Raw genomic sequence first — 21,664 nt, 5'->3', positions numbered from 1 at the left:
AACTAATATGTTTTGTTTCCCACCACATAACGAATATATTTGCAAAAATAGCAAAACGAGTAAAAAATATCTCAAAAAATGTGGCACAAAGCTGTGTGCATGGATCTTCTCTAAGAATAGGTAATAAGAAAATAGTGGACACAACTTTTATTATAACTTTGATACAGTCGAGTTATGAAAAAAGAAAAAAGTGATGAATTATTTGTCAAAGTCAAAATTGTGGCATAAAACTTGTGGCCATAAAAGAACGGGATATGCCATTGATGTTCCATTCGTGCATGGACAAGTGTAATGAGGATGTGGACCTCACGTGTAAGGTGGCAACAAGCTAAACCCACGTTATTGGGGCGAGAGAGTCGAGAGAGGGTGGCCTGGGCAGACTGGGCAGTTTCAAGTGTCAACCAAGGCCACAAAGTACGTACGAATGAGCATAGCCATTGACGAGTACGTATCTTTGTGGTGAGTACGTATCAGTCTCTCCGATTTATACTCAGTCTCAGACACATGTTTCCCCTCACTGCTAAGTGCTAACCCTCTTTTCACACCACAAAAATAAAACCACCCTTATCTCGAAGTTCCCGTAATTTTCGTCACTCTACGACAAATCATTGTGTCTTTTGTGCAACTTCTGGCTATTTGTGAATCAGGCAGTTTCAGACATCATGGCTTTAATTCAAAACTTCGAAATGAGGAGGGACATGCGCATGCTTTTGAGTTTTGAATAAGAATATTGTTCAAGTATATAGTTCTTTTGAGACATTCTAAGTTTTAAACCCATTGATGCTAGAACGTGGTCTTAACCCTTTCATTAGTTAAAATACAGTGATTATGACCATATTTATCTTTGAATTTAGAAAAAAAAATGATAATAAATTAATAATAAGAACATGATGATGAATAATACGTTGTTGAACTTTATATTTGTATTTACAAAGTTAGGTGTTGTTTGCATGAGTATGGTGTATGGTAGATTAAAAGGATAGGTTTCTATGTCCCTTTTATGATTTTATCTGTTGCTTAGAAAAGTTATAAGGTTTGCAAATTCATTGATCTTTTAGCAAGTCCATGAACATGCAAAGTCAAATAGATTCTCGTGGAGGTTTCACAACTTTAACAAAATTATGAGGTGGCTATCAGGCTTTTTTTTTTTTTTTGGGATACATAGCCATCAGGCTTTGTGAAATGAAATAATTCCCCCCTTCCCAAAAAAAAGAATCGTTTTAAGCCAGCGTAAAACTTCATATATTAAATTATTAATAATGTGCATCTAATTCGACAATTTTTTAAACAATTGAAGTTGACTTATTTCCAAAAAAAAAGAAGAAAAAAATTGACTTATAAGAGTGAGCACGTTTTTAGATTTTAATGGGCTGTTTGATAACGTTGTTCTAGTAATGTTATTTATATTTTTTGAAAATACATATGGGTAAAAAAATATATGAAAATACGTATAATATTTTTTAAAAACTAAAAAGTGTTGCTCAAATAATCATAGCAAACAGCCCCTAAACATTCCAAACACTTCACCTATCTATTTCCAAGTGAAAAGTATTATTAATAAATGAACAACATTTTCTTTTCTATTTCCTACTATTGACTTGTTATTAATTTTTGTTTTGTTAATTTGGGTTGTACATTTTTCATCCAAATTCAATTAGATTCCGTTGGGGGTTACTTAAATTTAATAAATAATTAAATAAAAAGGTACAGGTGAATATGTGAAACGGAATTATTTGACCATCTTTTCCTTTAAAAAAAAAACAATTTTAAGGTAATATTAATATATCAATACTGCGCAATTAATTCCACAAAAATCATAAACAAATGAAGTGGACTTCTACAAATTAAAAAGTGAGCAACATATAAAGATTTGAATTATGCGAAATCCCCCTACGGTTCCTGATGACAGGTGAGAAGAGAATAGGAATATAAAAAGTGGGGGACATAGATATTCATTATCATTTGTTCCTAGCATATTTATTGCATGTGAATGGGATGGTGATAGTGCTTGAGTTGGTCCAGTTGGATAAGGAAATCTAGCCAAAAAAATAAATGGAAAGTTGGACACAAACAATAAAATAGGACCCATGTTTCCTGTTTTCCTTTTATACCTGTAGATTGGAAGAATCTTTTCCTGTTCTCTCTCTCTCTCTCTCTCTCTCTCTCCCTTTTCTTTTTAACAATTCTAATAAAAAAAACAAAGTCTTATACTTTTCATTTTAGGATTGTGTGTCAAATAATATGTTATTTTTTTAAATTAGGATTTTAGTCTTGCTTTTACTCTTCTTCTTTTTTTTGGGGAAAAGTCTTGCTTTTACTTTAAGTAAATAAATTTCTTATAAAAAAATCGTAAATAACAAATATTTTAGAATAGAGAAAGTTTTCTTTTAAATTGAATGTCAGTAATACTTTAATTAGATAATTTAAAAGATCACAACTCTTACGTAGTGTTGGTTCCAAAAACCTAGAATGTAATTATGCCTATGCTTTGGTTGACTAGAATCAAATAAAATTATAAAAAATATGAGATCGTAATATTTGGTTTATTCATAACAATTCTATACAAATTTATTTTTCAAAAATATTCTTAGTAGGGGTATATAGGTCTAGTTGAGTCTAGTTGAAGCTCAACTTGTCACTCAACCCAACCATGTCAAATGGGAGAGAAAAAAAACCTGCTATCAACTAAGTAGAAATAGAGTCTTGATCGTTTGGAAATCAACTGATCACAATCAAAATGATGGAATGGATTTGGGCCATCTAGCGATGGGAGGAGTGAAAGATCACAAGATATTCACCAAATTTGGGTGGAGATTGGTCTAGATGAATATATCCTTGAAAATAGAGGTAAGCAAACAATGGGTAAGGCGGGTTAGGTGTGTTGGATTCCCATGTGGGAAACTCAACAATCAACCCATAAAAGGCAAGTTTCGAATCATTTAACTCATCGTTGATTGTCAATCTTCATTGAATTTGGCCAAATCCTAACAGGTTTACTTAGGTTCAGTGATTGAGTCGGTTTATTCAAGTATCCAGATAGTTCTAATACTTAGATTTATAAATTCAATGCCAAGTGTATTATTGCATGATTAGCAATATCATAACGAAAATATAACAATACAAGCAATATGCAACATCTTCTATAATGCTACATTCGACCAACTACTGGTGCAATATTTTGCTAAATTATATGGTGGAAAATTATGGTTAATTGGTTGGCAAAGTCCATTTTGTAGATTTGCGCTTTGAATTTGATCCCTATCAGTAGAACAAAAAAAAAAAAGTATCTTCTTGTACAAAGATCAACAAGAAGATTTGCAAAATTTACCTTGATATGAGTCTATTTACAATTTGATTAGGACTCATTACTATGATCAAGTTTCTCCATAATCTTAATTTCTGTAAGCATACATTTCATATTATTAAAATCGATAAACATATCAATTAATAGCTAATAACATTCAACTCAAGATATTAATTTAAATACATAAAGTTTAAACATACAATTTGATAACCTAAGAATTGAGAAAATAAATTAGTATAAATGTTTTAAAAGTCTTGTAGCTCAATTAGATGTTTTCAATGGTATACAAGATTCAAATCTTCTCCCCCCAACTGTCAAGTATCAAAAAAAGAAGGAAAAAAGAGAGCATAATAATGTATCTCAAACCTTTTAAAAATTTGTAAAATCCAACATTTCCTTTTCTATTCTTCTACTCATATCATTGTAATTAAGTGATTCTACGTCAATAAATTGATAAGTCGTAACACACATATAGTGACATAATATGAATTTGTAGTGACATCTATAATCTCAAATGATAATTATTAAATATTAATTTTAAAAAAATCTTAAAAAATTACAAGTTAAAATATAGACAAATGAAAATAAAATCTTTTTTATAATACAATATTGATAAAAAAAAATATTACACGTTATTAAACACACAAGATAGGCTAAATAGAGATATCATTGTGAGGAAACCACACAAACAAATTAGCAAATCTTTTTAATATATATATTTTTAGCTTAAGAATAATATGTAGGCAGTGAAATATCAACTGGCCTTGGTCCCCTCCCTCCATTGAGTTAGAGGAAAATTCAGTACTTAAAAAAAAATGATATATATTTAAAAAAATTCATTTTACATCTTTATTAGAGTGAGATTTATCATATATAAATACCAATAAAATTTAGAAAAGAAAAAAAAGGGAATAATTGTTTGTCTTTGGTTTGGAGCAAAAAATAGCGAAAAAGTTTTATTATTATTATTATTTTTAAATTTGAAAGTTGAAAGTGAGTGAATTTTACTTATGTGAAGGAGATAAGATGAAGCCAAATGAATGGAGAGCCTCCCACGTGGCGAGCATAGAACTCATACGGAGAGGAGTGGATCATCCAAAACGAAGGAACTGGTCCAAGTAGTTTTTGTCAACCTGCTGTAGCCAGTAAACTTTACACCAAGTTACCGGTTAACCCTGGTACAGTTACTTGGGAAAGGTCAAAGTTTATAAAGCTTGCTTGGGGTTGTACTTGTAGTTGTGGTTGTGGGGGTTTAAGATTTTATTATGTGAAACACAAAAAGTTTGAGGTGGTTTTTCTGGGGGTTTTTGGTGATCAGACACAACCCAGTTTCATAGGTGAGAATTATATATATATATATATATATATATATATATATATATATATATATATATATATTATATCCTTTTTACCAAACTCTGTTTTCAGACAGATAAAAAATTTAATATGATAATTTAACAGACAAAGATTTTACTTCTAATGATAATAACTTTGATGAATTTGACTCTTGTTCTTTCCATTATTTGTCCTAAAATTTCACCAGTTTCAGTTTCTTTCATTTTTTTTTTTTGGAGGGAGACTCATTTTTTTATTTGGTTTCTTGTGGTTTTGTTTTTCATAAAATTTTTGGAACCCTTTTTCTTTTGTTGCATTTTTTAATGGACTTATGTTTTAAAAGCCTCACTCATTCTCTCTCTCTCTTTGATATACAAAGGACAGAAAAGTGTGATCTTTAAGTATAAGTGTATAATATTCAGCAAAAAAGAAGAAGTATAAGCGTATAACCTTAAATGGTATTAAAATAATTGGTTTTGGCAGTACTTGTTATCCATGAGGGTTTAAGGATCCCAAAACCCATTTGGACAAAAAAGAAAAATCATAAACTATTCTATCATTGGTAATGTTTTTTTGGCATCTTTGTGTTTTTATAAAATTTCCCCCCTTTTCATGCGCTGTAGGCTTTGTCACGGTTTAAAGTTATAGTTTTTTTTTTTTTTTTTCTTGGCATTCTTTATAAAAAGATAAGATTTTTATTGTCATTTCTGTTTGGATTTGCAGTGACTGAAGGGTGTATGTATTAGGCTCAAGTGTGCATAAATTGTCGTCAAGGATGGGGTGAAATGGAGGTTCCTCAAATACCCATGTAAATGTAAGTTTTTTTTTTTTTTTTTTGGTCTGCTATAAACAGACAGTTACCACATTTTTGCTTCAAATGTGTTTGATTTTTAAGTGCAAGATTGGATTTTTGTTTAGTCCTTCCTTGTATTTTTTTCTCTGGTTTGTTTCAAGTTTCAAGTTTCAAGTCCTACTCGGATTATAATCCATAGATTGGATAGTATGAAAGTGTATTAATGGTACTCTTTTTTTTTTTTTTTTTTTTTTTCATGAATAAAGCAGCATTAGGCTGCAAAATTTTTTGTGAAATCTTTTTTGTTTTTATTTTAATTGTATTGTTATATTTGTCTGGTGATTTGGTAAAGTTAAATTTAAAAGGTTTTATTAATCCATTGGTGAACAAGGAACTTAAACAAAAATTGGAACTGGTAGACAGACTCCAACACCAGTAATATTATAATTGGGTCATGTATTTTTTCTAAGATCATTTGTAAATTTTAATGTAATTTTATTAAATTATTGCATTTTTGTCGTTTCCTTTTCTTCATGGAATCAGAGTCCATAGATTGGGTCTGTTTTTATTTCTAAATTATTAAGTTTCAAGTGATCAAGTGTCTTTTTTTTAAAATGGTTGGACTTTTTTCCCCCCAATATCTATTCGTTTTTGTTGACTCTCATGGCCTTGCTGAAGTAGAGTATGCATTCACAGGCTGTAGTGCTCTTTGCCATTTTGGAATTATGACATTTTTTATATAGAAATTGCTATATGTATCAATTATTGCTACCTATTTAATACAGTTGAAGAATCTATGTAATTGTTTTCATCTTAATGTTGGTTTGCCTAGTATTTATATTGTCTAAAAGCCCCTGATGATTACTAATTTTGGTTTGGCAGGTGTTCTGGTGTCTGCAAACTCAAGGAAGCTGGTTATCATCTAATGATTTTTCTTTTTGTAATGAATGTCTAAAATATGGTCTTGCAAAGGAGGTTAGAGTACGGTTTTGATGGCTTCCAGGTTCCTGTTGTTCCTCGAGCTTCAAGATCCGTTAGGGTAAACAAATGCTTCCATTCCAAGGTTGCTTATTGACCTTTTTTGTATGGAAATGATCAGTGTCCTGATTCTGTAATTTTTTTTTAAAATTTTTTTTTTTTAATTCCTGGTTCTAGGGGAGGGGACCAATCAGGAAGAAGTGTGATGACAATCAAATACGTGCATTTGAAATTTTAGCTAGTGTAGCTGGCAATATATTGCAGGAGAGTGAAAGTTCTGTTCAAAGCAATGCTGCTGGTGTTAAGGATCAGAACCACATTTTCTACACTAACTCTAAAGGAGAGAGAGAGGATGAAGGACGATCAATCAAGAAAGATCCTTGTGAGTGGGGAAATTTTGATGAGAAATCCTTTGCCTGTGTGCCAGGTTTCCAAGGGCACCATAAAAGCTATAAATTAAATGAATTTTGCCAGGCTCATGACAATATTAGTCATAAGGTTGGTTCTGCATCAAATGCTTATGATCATTCAGAGGTGACATGTTCTGCTGAGAAGTTGGCTACAATCAGTAGGAAAAATAATTGTGGATATTCCTCAAGCAGAGTAGTGGGTGGCCCCCCTTACTTTGGGGACGTTTATGAAGGCAAAGTAGGAGCTATTCTTGAGAGTAAATTAGCAGATGGACCATATAGAAGTAGAAGAGGGATAGACCAAAGTCTAACTGTTGCAGGCTGTTCAGAGGATCAAATGGAACTGGAAAGGGAACCTCTTGCCCTGGTCAATTCAGAAAGTGATGTAAAGGTGACATTGTCAAGGGACTGTGTAAATTTTGTTCCTTTTCCCAGGCATTTTGATAATATCAAAGTAGTTAATAGAGATGATGACGAAAATTCTGTTGGGTGCACTCAAACCAGCACCATAACGAAAGCCTATAGGTCACCACCAGATATTCAACAGAGAAGAATGAAGAAACTCTTTCCCTCCAGACACTGGAGGAAATCTCAAAAATTGAAGGGTAGGGGTTTTTTGGAACTGGAAATATGCTTTATGTTTTCGTTACTAGTGGGTCACTCACTGTCACTGAAATTAAATTACGTAATATTATACAGTCCATTGAACTTCATATATATACTATTCAAGTCATAATAGGCTCTTGTTGATGTTTTTGGTTGAGGATTATGAGGAACAACACACTATTTTTTGTGCAAGTCCTTTTAGTATTACCAATCAACCTTTTTGTAATTTATGATCTATAATTACTCGTAGTTTCAACTTGGGTTAACGTTTCAGATGGAAAAAAGAATCCAATTTACTGCAATGGGAGAAATTTTCATATAGATGAAAGATCACAGAATATCTATCCTTTCAAAAAGAGGAAGTTTTTCAATCAAAGTCCAATATCTGCATCTGATGGAGGATTACACCATGAAGGTATAATTAATTTTCCTAACAAGAGAATAAATGGTGACAACCACTCTGCAGGTTCACAACACATGGATGCCTGTTTTCCTTTTTTGTTATATTTTCTGTTTGTGTTCAAGGTTTAGGCTTTAGGAATATATTCAGTTTTGGCTGAGTATTCCTAACTCTTACTTGCAGCATTTGGAGCATCATCCTCAGTAGCAAGTCAACAAGTACCTCATGAGTCCAAGAGTTGTGATGGTAGGAAATCCTGTAATGTACTGAGCTTTAGGATCTGGTTTCACTTTGATAGGTTCTTATGCATTTTTCTTTGTTATTCAGTGAAGTTTAGCATAAAATCTTTCAAGGTTCCGGAGCTCTTAATAGAGATTCCTGCAACTGCAACTGTTGGTTCTCTCAAGGTATGCATTTCCTTTTGTTTTGAATATGTCATACTATTTTTTGAAGAATTATTTGGTACCCCAAAGTACAGCCACGTTGTACTCCATATTAATAAAAGCAAACTACCTAATACAAAATTTAACTTTTTGACATGATTTTTGGAGGTTTTGTCATATTTTTTTTATTCGGTAGTTTATCATGTGGAGTACCATCTTATTAGCTGAACTCCGAGAGTATTTTGGTATAAAATACTTTGCTGAAATATTTTCTTTATTTTCTTGTATTTGGTGCAATAGAAAATTGTAAATCCTTAGAATTTTTTTTTTATGATCAACAGAGAATTATACTTTAAACAGGTGGAAACGGGCTTATGCTTTGGTGAAGTGCAAGCCATTTTTCAGAAAAACTTATACCCCTTCCCTAGCTCGCCTCAATTCTCTATGCCTGCTATAGCCATCTCCCTCCCTCCCCACCCTCCTACATTGCCTTTGACCACCTTTTGTCCCCTACTCTTCCATGTTGCCATTACCACCTCTCCTCCATTCCACCGCACTACCACCATCAACTCCCTCCTCCGCACCCATCTTTTTGGGGGTTATAATCGTGTTGAGTATTAAAAGGTAGTGTTGGTTTAATTTATTTTCTTTTGAGCGCAGGTTAATCATTAAACTTGATAACTTATTATTTTCTCATATAAAGTAACACTATGACTAGAATTTTTTACACCTTCACAAATTTATTGTAATGATTAATAACTAAATTGTAGTTAAGATTATATTAATAGATAGATCTATTTTTTTCTATTAATTTGTAAAAGTTATATTCACCAACCTTTCATTCTTATAATTCCTATATAAATTCTACTACGAAATGGATTATTTATATTATCAATAAATTGAAAATAATTGTTTGATATCTTATGAACTTAGAAATCTAATCTTAAGATTATGTAAGTATGTTTTATAGGGTAAGATTTAGGTATAGTTCTATCTTATAAAAAAAAAATCTAGGTATGATCCCTTAGGTGTAGTACATTAGGTTCCTCAATCAAATTTAACTAAATTGATATATTGAATATAACTGTCCCTGGAAAAGATAATATTGTTTGTGCTTCATTGCTCAATGCAATCATGTGTTCAAATTTAATTGGAGAACCTAATGTACAATGTTTAAGGAACTGTACCTAAGTTTGACATATTATATATATATGCAGACGTAGACACACTCATATGAAGCCTCATAGTAGCCCTGCCACCACCATCTCTCCTTATTCTCCTTCGTTACTGTGACCACTTCCTACACTCCTGTTCTCCACTTATCTGTGTTGAGACCTCCACCACCCCCTCCATCCCTCATTCCCTCCCTACCCCTACACTGCCACCATACTCATTAGTGCCACTGTATGATTATTTTTTAGGTTTTTGTGGGATTTATAGGAAAGATTATTGGGGCAACAAAGTACTCTAATTTTTTTTTTCAATGCCTGAACCAAACAACAGAAAGAAAATAATTTTTCCTTTGAGATTTATTTCAAAACAGTGTTTATAAATTTAATTCCAGTAAAATAAGAAAGACATTATGGCTTTTAGAAATTACAAAGAATATAGTTGAATAAAATGTTTGTTTCAAAGCCACAAATGGTTGCACATACACAAGTGTCTCTGTCACTCATGATTGTAATTTCAATGAAGTTTTGTTAGTTAGATGGATTGCTTAGGTTGATGCATGGTTTGTAGATTTAGCAGTGTCTATGATTTTTTTTCTTGATAGTTAATAACTGTAAAATTTCACAAATCAGGGATTTATTATAATATACAGATTTATGCACTCTCTCTCTCTCTCTCTCTCTCTCTCTCTCATATTGCGTTACAACTTCTCTGTCTCATTCTATGTCTTCTTTGTTGGGGAAAATTAGGTCCAGGATATTAGTTATTATACAATTTATTCTCAGCACTGGAGGATTAGTAACTTTGGAGTTGTCGTGGTGCCTATTCCTTCTGATGCCTGATTAAGAGAAATAAGCTGGCTGTGGATGTTTCATTCATTTCATCAGGGTACAAATATATTAACAATGTCACATAACAGGTTTAAGATCATATAATACTTGTGTCCTCTGGAAAAATAAGGAACTTATTGTTGTTGAATGGTACGTTGGTTTTTTTGGTATAAAATTTAGCACTAACTTATTGCAAAGTGCATTTTGTGTAACACTTTGGAAGGAGGCAAAAAGTTTTTCTGTGCAAGCTTCATGGGTGTATTTGATTGTATCAGTGGTGTCTGATATTTAAATTTCTGCAGAGGACAGTTATGGAGGCAGTGACTGCTGTGCTTGGAGATGGATTGCATGTTGGCATCCTGCTTCAGGGAAAGGAGATCAGAGATGACAACAAAAGTCTACTTCAGACTGGGATTTCTCAAGTTCAGAAGCGTCATAGTTTGGGTTTTATATTGGAGCCTGGACATACACAAATTACACCACCTGCATGCACAGAACACCCTTCTATGGAATCTGGGGGCAAACCTCGCAGGTTATCTAGGTAACAATATTGTATGTCAATTTTATGGCTGGTATCATCTTTTAGTTGCTCCTTTTTTCTTCGCACTCATTCTTCACATCTCACTGGCCTGGGATTTATGATTTTATCTTGTCACCTTCTAATTGTGTTACTATGTTCTATATTATCAGGCATTAATTGTGTTACTAATGAGTTTATTGTGCTCTATTATCAGACATTTGTCACCTTTGATGTTACAACCAGGAGCATCATATGCATCCCCAGATCGCCAATTGTTGAGTTCAGGTGGTTCAGTTGAAAGAGACCTCAATATTGTTCCCTCTCTTGCTGATAGTTCAACTGGCAATGCTATGCCAGAGGCCCAGACATTGGTTGCAGTTCCAGCTACCAGCATGGAGCCATTGGCTGTGGTTCCATTTGATCAGAAATCACATCCTGAGTTTGTACGGCGCCGAATCAGGAGACCATTCTCTGTTTCAGAAGTAGAAGCATTGGTTCAGGCGGTTGAGAAACTTGGAACTGGAAGGTTTATTTTCTTTTTATGCTTACTTTTATTGCTTAGATTGTGTCTGGTTTATGAGCTTTTTTCTTGGGTTTTAGGTGGCGTGATGTTAAATTGCGTGCTTTTGACAGTGCAAAGCATCGAACTTATGTTGATTTAAAGGTGAGTGATTCATTTAATATTTAACTTGTAGCTGAATGGTTCATTTGATAGTTGCACCACACTTGGACCCCCCTGGACTTCTTTGTGCTTATTTCCTTTTTCTTTGGTTATTGTTTTTATTTATTTATTTATGCAATTTCTTGACTAGATGGGAGGAGAAAATAACTCCGCTGTTGGTGTTTATGTTTTTGCCATGTTTTATTTAATTCTTGTGAAATGCTCTGTAGTTGGAGTCGATGCTTTGTTGAGTTTAGTAGTTGTGATTATCAAAAAAAAAAAAAAAAAGTTACTAGTAGTTGTTGAGGTTTCAATTGCATCACTCTGGCCGCTAGAAGTAGAAAGATATTGGTTGGTTTAGATTGTCCATATGTAATGTATGGGTTATGGGGATTGTGCAGGATAAATGGAAGACCTTGGTGCACACGGCAAGAATCTCCCCTCATCAAAGGAGGGGAGAGCCTGTTCCTCAAGAGCTTTTGGACAGGGTCCTAGCTGCCCATGCCTACTGGTCGCAGCATCAGGCTAGACAACAGCTCAAAACAGCTGAGGCATTGTGCTCTTGAGAAGTACAAAGGAGCATGTAGAAAGAGGTTTAGAGTTAGATCTATGGTTGTTATTATTAAGTGAAAGATTGACACAACAGAAATTTTATGTAAATGAAAGTTTATGCAATATGTTCACATTCACTTGATCCACAAACCAACACTCCTTTCCTTATGAAGGGTTGGTTGGTCTGTACATGATTTATTGAAGAAATGGCATTATGCTTAGAAGTCACCAAATTCACTGTAAAGGTTCAAGAATTCTCTTTTTCTGATTCCTTAATTTGCTGACTTGTTGCAATTTAGATTTTTCAATGTAATTTATTCTCTGTTGTATATAAATTCTTTAATCACCAGGTGTATATTTTTCAGTGCATTTTTTTTTTTTTTTACAAAGTACAAACCAATATTTCCTGATAATTTGGCTTTGCCTGATTTTCTTATAACCAGTGTTTTAACTTTGAATTCAAGGAAGTGACCTTTAACCTCAGTAAATTTTCCAAGCCTGACAGATAATTACAGGTAAAGATCTTCTTGCTGAAAGCGACATGAAAGTCCACTTAGGCCCCGTTTAGTGGCCTTAGTGGAGGATTGGTTAATTATTAACCTTATGTTTTGTACTCTACTGGACATAGGATGAAGATACAGTGATACCCGTGACTAATGGAAATTTAACTTAAAAGTTAAGACATATTAATATTGAACATTGTTTTTTCTCTAAAATAAATAGATTTCAGGCAAAAATATATGTTTAACTCTTGCATCCTGGGTAAAATTCTCTTTTAATTTGTCCTTGAATTTTATAAGTTAAAAAAAAAAAAAAAAAACGTAGTACTTCCAATTATTTCCTGCAGTAATTCTTGTTTATATCAGTTTGTTTCAGTAAAATTGCGTGTAGTACAGTAGCTTCTGCAGAACTAATCTTCAACACAGCAGCATCTACAGGATTTCGGCTTCAACATAATAAATTACTTCACATTAGATGCGATTGAAAGTTGTTGGGAGAAATTAATGCAAAGATGACCTTCTGCACGACTGACGCTTCTTTCTAAGCAAGAAAATCCACAAATGCGGTGAGACGTCCAACCTGTTTAGTCATGTTTGATACAAATGATGGTTAGCTTGCTGTTGAAAATGTTTCCCTTCTCCATGACGTTGAAGTTTGGTTTGAGTCCCCACAAATGTTGATCCTAAATACAACCTTGACTTTATTAATGAAGAAAAATGAAGACTGTTACTGAGAAAAAGGAAACGAAGTAGCCGAAATAGAAACAGAAAGAGAAGAAGAAAGAGGCACAAATGAATGAGAAACATCACTCGTATTCAATCTTTCATTACACGATTCTCTGTACAATGATTTGTATTTAAACACGTACCTAAGCCTAACTAACCGGACAACCGTACAATCCTAGTTGTGACCATTATACATAAAAAATAACAAAGGTATAACTTACTTTAATTAATTTAAACTACCATAACTGAAACCACTATAAGTATCGACGTGAATTAATTAATTTGTCACTTTGCCAGTTAGCCCTTTGTCTCTTCTATTTGCTATATAAAAAGCGTCAAAGCCCCCTACAGTACGCATTTGGTTTATTGAGTCTTTATCTTCTTCTTTCTTTCTTTTTTTTCCAAGTTTTGAATAGTTGCTACAGCGCCACTTGAACAAACCAAAGTAGCACTGTAGCTACAGCGTTTTAAATATATATATATTTTTTTAAGTCTTCGGTTTGTACTTTTTTTTTCTTTTAAATATTTATAATAATTCACATGTATATTGTTATACTGACACAACAAATTTCACAATATTTTTACAATTATTGAGGTGTCAATTTATTATAAGTCAAAATAAAATAATAAAATATGAAACTTTGACTAACCACAACTAAAAATAAATATTTTGTAAAAATATTGTGACACTTATTAGGTGAATGTATAAAAACTGCAGTACTTTTAATTTGTTCAATATATACTATTCATTGTCTTTTTTAGTTATCGATTTGTTCTCTTTTTTCTATATATAAAAAGAGCAAATAGACTTATGAATAGTGTTATAAACAATATTTTTGGTTTAGTGAGTTGCCTCTTTCCCTTTTTTTTTTTTTTTTTTTTTAATTTCTTCAAGTTCACCAACTTGGTTTGAGCTTTTATTTATTTATTTTAAAGGATCTTTATATGTTTACTTTGTACTTGTAATGTAAGCTTACATTGTATACACACAAAAAGTAGCAAACATTATATACATTTAATAAACTCATGAATAGTGTTATGAACAATATTTTTGGTTTAGTGAGTTGCCTTTTTCCTTCTTCTTTTTTTATTTCTTCAAGTTCATTAACTTGGTTTGAGCTTGTTTTTTTATTTTAAAGGATCTTTATATGTTTACTTTCTACTTGTAATGTAAGCTTTCATTGTATACACACAAAAAGTAGCAAATATTATATACATTTAATAAACTCATGAGCAGTGTTATGAACAATATTTTTGGTTTAGTGAGTTGCCTCTTTCCCTTTTTTTATTTTTATTTTTTATTTCTTCAAGTTCACCAACTTGGTTTGAGCTTGTTTTTTTATTTTAAAGGATCTTTATATGTTTACTCTGTACTTGTAATGTAAGCTTCCATTGTATATACACAAAAAGTAGCAAATATTATAAACATTTAATAAACTCATGAACAGTGTTATGAACAATATTTTTGGTTTAGTGAGTTGCCTCTTTCCCTTTTTTTTATTTTTTTATTTCTTCAAGTTCACCAACTTGGTTTGAGCTTACTTTTTTATTTTAAAGGATCTTTATATGTTTACTTTCTACTTGTAATGTAAGCTTACATTGTATACACACAAAAAGTAGCAAATATTATATACATTTGCAAAAACAAAATTGTACAAATTTTGCAAATGTGTGTAACATTTGCCAATTTTTATGTGTTTACAATATAAATTTACATTGTAAGTGCAATGTATATTTCTATATATAAAAAGAGTGAATGAGAAAAGTTATAGTAATTTTGCTACAGTAGTTTTGGTTTGTTCAACTTTCAATGTTTTGCTAGCTGCTTTTTTTTTTTTTTTTTTTTTTTGTGAATGCATAAAGTTGTAGTATATTTGCTATATTATTTTTGGTTTGTTCAATTCACAATGTTTCACATTATAATAAAATATTAATATAACGAATTGGCACAATATTTTCACAATTGTTGAGGTGTTAATTCATTATAGGTCAAAATAAAATAATAAACTATCATACTAGAACCGGTTACAACTAAAAATAAAAGTATTGTGAAAAAGAAGTGCTATATCCACAATAATGTTTACAACACTTTCATAACAAATCAAATATGGTAAATTGTTATTGGTTTTAATTTAAACTTACCAATGAAATTACTTTTTTGCCCACCAATAACAACTTGTAGTAACCTACTACTTATGATTTGTTGTGAAAATGTTATGGACATAACATCTTTTTGTGTGAAAAATGTTAAGACACCTTGGTGCGGTGATTACTCTACAAGTATAAATGCTTGTGGAGTGTGGAGGAGTAAGGGCCGAGGTTCAAGTCTCTAGGAGGGAGCTTTACACACATATACACTTAGATTAGGCTAGAGTAGAAATTCTATCTTGTATAAAAATAAAAATAAAAATGTTGTCACAATATTTTCAAAACTACTGAGTTGTCAGTTCTTTAAAAGTTAAAATAAAATATAACAAAATTATAAAGGTATTATGAAAATGTTGTGTCATTCTATTGTGTTTTTAGAAATTTTTTGTTGGTTTAATCAACTTTGTTGAGCCAAAATTTACTATTCCGCGTACAATTTTTCTTGGGTTAACTTTTTGTATATTTTTTTACAAACTATTTTAAGTAAAAACACATAGTTTTACGCACAAAGCAAAAACAAAAACTTAGGAAAAAAACATTTTTCATCCTTTATGTTTGGGGTAGTTTATAATTCTTCTTTAAACTTTAAAATCAAGCAATTTTTCTATTAATATTTTGAAAAAGAGCAAATATGTCATATTGTTATTATCTCAGTTAAACTCTAATGAAAACTGTAGGGATAAAGGCTCAAAAGCGCATATTAGGTCATGGGCTTTGTCTAAGGGTGTTCTTTTGTCCGAGGACAGATGAGGAGGGGTGTCTCCTCGGCTAAACGAAGCAACGGCTAGATGTTACTACCTTTTGTGCAAAACGATTTTCCAGAAGGTCCCATTGATGAAGATACGTTTCATGGAAGCACAGAGTAAATGAACAATTATAAAATATCTAAGGGAAACTGCTGTCACCGCATTGAATACTTTGCATCCAAAACTTTGGCTGCATTAATGAGAAAGTGATGTCTGAACAGTGATTTTCAGCTTTATAGTTACTACCCAAAGACTTCCGAAAGGTGTTGATGGGACAAATATCAGCACTAGCAATCTAGACCTACACGTGGAGGAAGGGAATGACAATAAGAAAAAAGTATAAAATAGAGAGAGGTCCCTAAGAAAAGGGATCGAGAAAGAGGGAGATAAAATACTGTAGATCAAATATCTGTAATCAGTCTTTAAGAAAGAAGAAATATAAGAATCAGCTCCTTGGCTTGAGTCCGATGACAATTTTCATCATACAAATTAATCCATCATTGTCAGTTTGTGATCTTGGGCTACTGTTGTTGTTATCTAAGTTCATTAGCAATTATATTTCTAACCCACTCTCTACAAATTTATTGTATTGAGCTCTTTGGGCCTATACCCTTCCTATAATTGGGCTTCGGTACAAATTGCGAACTTACAAAAACTTATGATTCTTAAAATATTTTATTGTGTAATGTCTAAATTACTCCCGTTAAATTTTAACATTCTAAAAATTTTCTTTACGTATTTTGAGTTTTAAATGATAGAAATTCTTAGAAAGTTAGAATGATGACATTAGGTGTTTTATTTGTTATCTAAAGAACATTAATTTTCTAGGTTTAAATTTTCAAAACTTATAATTTATCTAATGAAAAATTCGATGACACATGTTTTTTGTTATTTGTTTATTTTTTTTAAATTTCTTGGCAAAACTCAGTTGTTTATTGTTGGAAGACGTTGATATTCGTTATCATTCTTAGAAGTTTTTAGAGAGTAGATATATTGTCTTTCGCAAGTAGGTACTAAAAATCTATTATAGTTAAATAAATATTTATATGTTAAATATTTACTCTAACTTTGTGGTTGATCAAAATTCTTATGCAAATGGGATTAACTTTTTATGACATAATTATCAAAATTCTTAAAATTAATGTCTCTTTTAATTAATGTAAATCTCTATATACTTTAAAAATCAAATGATTTATATCTTTGTTTTGTGATACAAATAAAATCTAGAATGGACGTATAGATCCTCCTTTCCCTCCCTCCCCCTATGTCCGGTTTATTCAATATATATATATATATATATATATATATATATATATTTATTAATGACTATATAGCTCAGTCAATTCCTTTCTTCTTAAAAAAAAAAAAAAACTCAGTCAATTCCTTGGTGAGGAATGACTCATAGCCTGGGATTGGACTGGATATCATTTGTTGCATTATGAAGATCAGCTTTCATCTTGTGCTACGTCTCATCTACTCTCAACAAGTAATATTGTCTATAACTCGCATAACGTATAGCATTTTGCATAATGCTAGACTGCTGGTTGGTTGCTAAATGGAGTTTGTTGTATAGTATGTACGGTTCTTATGACTTTGGCAATATCCCTTCCTGTTTTGTTAAGGTTATCAGGAAGGAGGCTGGGTCCCCTGTTGGTTTGTAGTTCTTTTTCTTTGAATAAAATTATTCATTCATAAAAAAAAAAGACTGCTGGTTGGTTGGGCTCGAGAAAAAGACAGTTGCTAATTACTACGAATAAACAAGTTTTAGATTTGATGCCCTACAACCAACAAAATTAGAAGTTGGTATACTGTCACTTCAATTGTACAAAGACTGAGGTTACCAAGATAATGCCCAGAAGAGCATTAGCAATTGCAGGGCCGGCCCTACACACTTTAGGGCTTAAGGTAAAAACTAAAAATAAGGCATTTTTTATACTTATATGTTAATGAAATTAATGTTTATTTAATATTTTCATATTATAATATATTTCATTAAAAATCTATTTTTCTTAACTTTTGAGATGCAAATTGACTAATTAAATTTTTGCATTCAAGTTCTTCTAACATCTCATTTTCAATCGATAATATAGTTAATCCACTTAATCTTTCTTGGGACATTATCAATTTTCGATATAATTTTATTAATTTTAATTTTGAAAAACTTTTTTTTGCAGAAGCTACTGTAACAGATATTGTTAGTAAAATCCTATAAGTAATGCATGTATTTGGAAATGAATCTAATCTTTTTGAGACTTAATTAATTTTTCTTTTTTTTTTCTCTTTTTTAAGTTTTTCATATCTAGATGCATATTTTCTAGTAGACATTTCAAATCAAACAATATATTTATAAAGACAAAAATAAAAAATAACTTTCAAGTGTAGAGCAAATGAAAAATAGAACCTGATTTATATAAAAAGTATTGTTGTAGTTCACTGAGTAATAACAAGTTTTTAGCAATCTCAACCTGCATAAATAAAGACTTATTTACTATATTACCACTAACTAATATATATATATAACACAAGATTAAAAAAAAAAAATTAAGCACAAGCATAACAAAAATTTAAGCACAATTATAACACAAGGCTTATTAATAAAACCCACCCACAAAAAAAACACAAAACAAATCTGTAAGGACCAAAAACTCAAGATAGAACCAGCTTAAAAACGCTCCTACTTCTTTATACTTCTTTATTCACTTAAAGGTCCTCTTACAATACATTTGGTAGAGAGGGTTCAACAACAAAAGTCCTCATTCGTAGTCTCTTAATTCCTACTTATACTATTTTCTGCTTTCATCGTAGCCTTACACCTTGTGAATCTGCGGTCCTTTTCCCATGACACTTGTCCGTCGGCAATGGAACAAGATTCCACTTTGCATTCCGCACTGTTCAGGTCATGTCCACATTAATGCGACGGATAGAGGTGATGCTTGCTAATTAATGCGGCCAGAATGGTTGTTGCCAAGTATTTAATGCAACCTTCCAAATCAGCCTATTACATCCAGATATTTGTAACATGTCCCTTATATAGTTATCGTCCACGCCACCTCATCTTCGGGCACACCCGGAGAGACCTCATCTTTCATTCTAAATGTTGGCCTTCCTTTCTTCGGGTCCTCGGGTTCTTAGGTCCTCGGGTCCTCACAACAGCCCCTTTAATACTTGAGTTATTAATCATGAATTAATAACCAAGTTTTAACTTCTCATACACGTTTCTTACCCTTTTTATGTTTTCACACGTATAGACGTCTCTTCACTGCCCCATGATCCGCATCTGGCGCCTCGTATCCCACGATGAGGCATTTATGGCGCCTGACGCTTCTCTTCCCGCGCACGTTCTACGGTTGGATGAGAAATGTACGGCTCAGATTTTGCTCTTAATTATGAGCGGGAAAGTTACCGCTCTTATTCTTTTACCTCATTACTTCCACTTCCCCCACCCCTATAAAAGCAACTTCTTACGCTGGATAAAGTTCATTTTGTCATTTCGAAGGATTGAAAGAAAAGTGAGCTCCCGAGGACCATCCTTAAGCGATCTTCAGAGGTGTGTTCATTTTCCTTTTGTTTTTTCTCTTCTTGCTTGCTTCTCTCCTCTTGCAGTGGGGGTTAATGGGTAGATACGCTAAGTTAGTGAATACAGATGAGGCGAAAGCCGCTTTTAAGGACCGATATCGGATCCCCAATGACGTAGATATTACGTATTGTGAGGAAGAAGATATTCCACTGGTGTCTCGGCCACCTGAATCCATTTTGATTCCGATGATTGCATTTATTGAGGGGGGTATGGAGATTCCTATGGGTAGAGTAACTAGGGATTTTTTAATAAATTATAGGCTTACCCCTTCGCAATGCTCCCCAAATGTCCTTAGAATCTTAGGATGCACGGATGCCCTTAATCGAAAACTGGGAACCAACTTGACCTGGCAGGATGTAAATTGGGTATATAACTGCCAAAAAGGGGACAGGACTAAATACTATATGAAGTGTAGAATCCCTTCCGTTAGGCTGATTTCCTGTTTACCCGATTCAAGCAAAGGGATGGATGAAGATTATCTCGTCATCTCGGGCAATTGGCATGACGGATTGCATTGCCCTACCCGAGAAGGGGTACCAGGTAGGGTTCCCGAGGACTAACCTAGCACTTAGGACTAACCATACTCTTTTCTGTGCTTTACACCACACTTCGTATTTGTTTTAATGCCTTCATTTATTATTGCAGACGATTACCATACTGCCCCGAATCTGTCTGCCGTGAACCGTGCTGATTTGAACAGGATTCTTCGATCGGAGATATTCGTACATAGGGACGAACAGCTCCGAGCAGCCCACATCATCCTCGGATACACACCCTCTACTAAACGTTTCCAAAGCCCGAAGAACGTAATAAGAGCAAGAGATCTAAGGCTAGCTCAAATTGACGTTGCAGCCCCGGGATTCTTATTAGCCGCACCTCCCCCTGCAGGAATTCAGGACGCCCAACTCCCGGCCCCACTTGCCGCCCAATTGATCTATCCTCCTTTGGAGCAAGCTGCTAATCCTGTTGTTGAGGAAAGAGCTGCCACGCCCGAGCTCCCTTCTCCCGAGGTGACAGAGAGAGACTTTGAGGTGTTCTACCGCCCAGACGCTCCCTCCAGTTCCCAACCGTCCAGCAGTCAAATGGGTTTCCAAGAAAAAGAACCCGACCTGCTGGCCCTACTACAGGCACATGCAGGCGGCTCTTCGCCAGCAGTGTCGGTTCCTCCTCGTCCCGTTACTCCAGCTGTTACTCAGGCACCCCCCTCGGAGGCGACAGATAAAAAACGCAAAAGGGGTCAGAGTAGCAAACATGTTATAGACATCGAAGAAGGGGAAAACCTCGACCCCTCTGCTAAAGATACCAGGGCTGCAAAGGCCCTTTCCAAGAAAGTTGCTCCCACTGGTTCTTCGAAAGACCCCAGTGGTGAATCAACAAGGAAAGCATCAACCTGGCGCCCCAACTTCACTCTCAGCTCGGGCAACCCTGTTTTGGATGACGCCAATCTGCGGGATCCGAAGAAGGGAAGCTCGAGCTTGGTGGCCGAGTGTCTAGAGAAGGCTCTATGCCTTCCCGAAGACATGGCAGAGTTGCGGTCCTTCCGTAAGAGGGAAGTTTTCTTGTCTTTGAAGCAGGACTTAGCCAAGGTACTTTCAAAGTTTTTGTGCGTTCTATGTATGAGTTTAATTATTTATTATGACTAACCTTATTAACTCAAATATATCATAGGCGGTCCAGGCTTCATTCATGGTTGAGGAGTGGGTAGATCATTCACTAGATCTTGCCCGAAAAGCTGATCAAAATGCCGAGGCGGCAACGAAGGCACAAAAAGAAGCTGAGCTGAACTTAAAAGAGACCCTCACTCGCCTGTCTGAGGTAGAAAAAGCTCACAAGAATGCTGAGTCGGCCCTGAAAAGCTATGAGTCGCAAGCAAATCTTGCTCTTGAGGCCCAGAAACAGGCTCAAAGCAGGCTCGCCCTCACTGTTGTCGAGCTCAAACAAACGAAAATGGCCGGCCAAGAAGGAGCAAGAAGCGGCCGTTGCGGCGGCGGCATATGATGCTGGGATGAAAAAAGCTTCTGACAG

The 21,664-nt window shown here is 33.6% G+C and overlaps 1 protein-coding gene across 3 annotated transcripts; it reads left to right on the top strand.

Moving 5' to 3' along the window:
- Nucleotides 1-4,534: 4,534 nt before the first annotated feature.
- Nucleotides 4,535-12,338, top strand: LOC142611355 (telomere repeat-binding protein 2-like). 3 transcript variants are annotated; one of them, XM_075783465.1, is made up of 11 exons: nt 4,535-4,641; nt 5,363-5,453; nt 6,315-6,471; nt 6,588-7,425; nt 7,701-7,841; nt 8,010-8,072; nt 8,154-8,233; nt 10,512-10,750; nt 10,944-11,255; nt 11,330-11,393; nt 11,792-12,338. In XM_075783465.1, the coding sequence occupies exons 3-11, from the start codon at nt 6,391-6,393 to the stop codon at nt 11,954-11,956; spliced, it is 1,983 nt and encodes a 660-aa protein (XP_075639580.1). In that variant the 5' UTR covers nt 4,535-4,641; nt 5,363-5,453; nt 6,315-6,390; the 3' UTR covers nt 11,957-12,338. The 3 variants fall into 3 exon arrangements, with proteins under 3 accessions (XP_075639580.1, XP_075639578.1, XP_075639579.1); XM_075783463.1 differs by having other exon boundaries at nt 6,315-6,495; XM_075783464.1 differs by lacking the exon at nt 4,535-4,641 and adding an exon at nt 5,063-5,201 and having other exon boundaries at nt 6,315-6,495.
- Nucleotides 12,339-21,664: the final 9,326 nt, after the last annotated feature.

This window comes from Castanea sativa, chromosome 9 (genome assembly GCF_040712315.1).
Source record: "Castanea sativa cultivar Marrone di Chiusa Pesio chromosome 9, ASM4071231v1".
NCBI classification, from domain to species: domain Eukaryota; kingdom Viridiplantae; phylum Streptophyta; class Magnoliopsida; order Fagales; family Fagaceae; genus Castanea; species Castanea sativa.
Note: the sequence above shows the minus strand (reverse complement) of the source record. Positions and strands in the feature narration are given on the sequence as shown.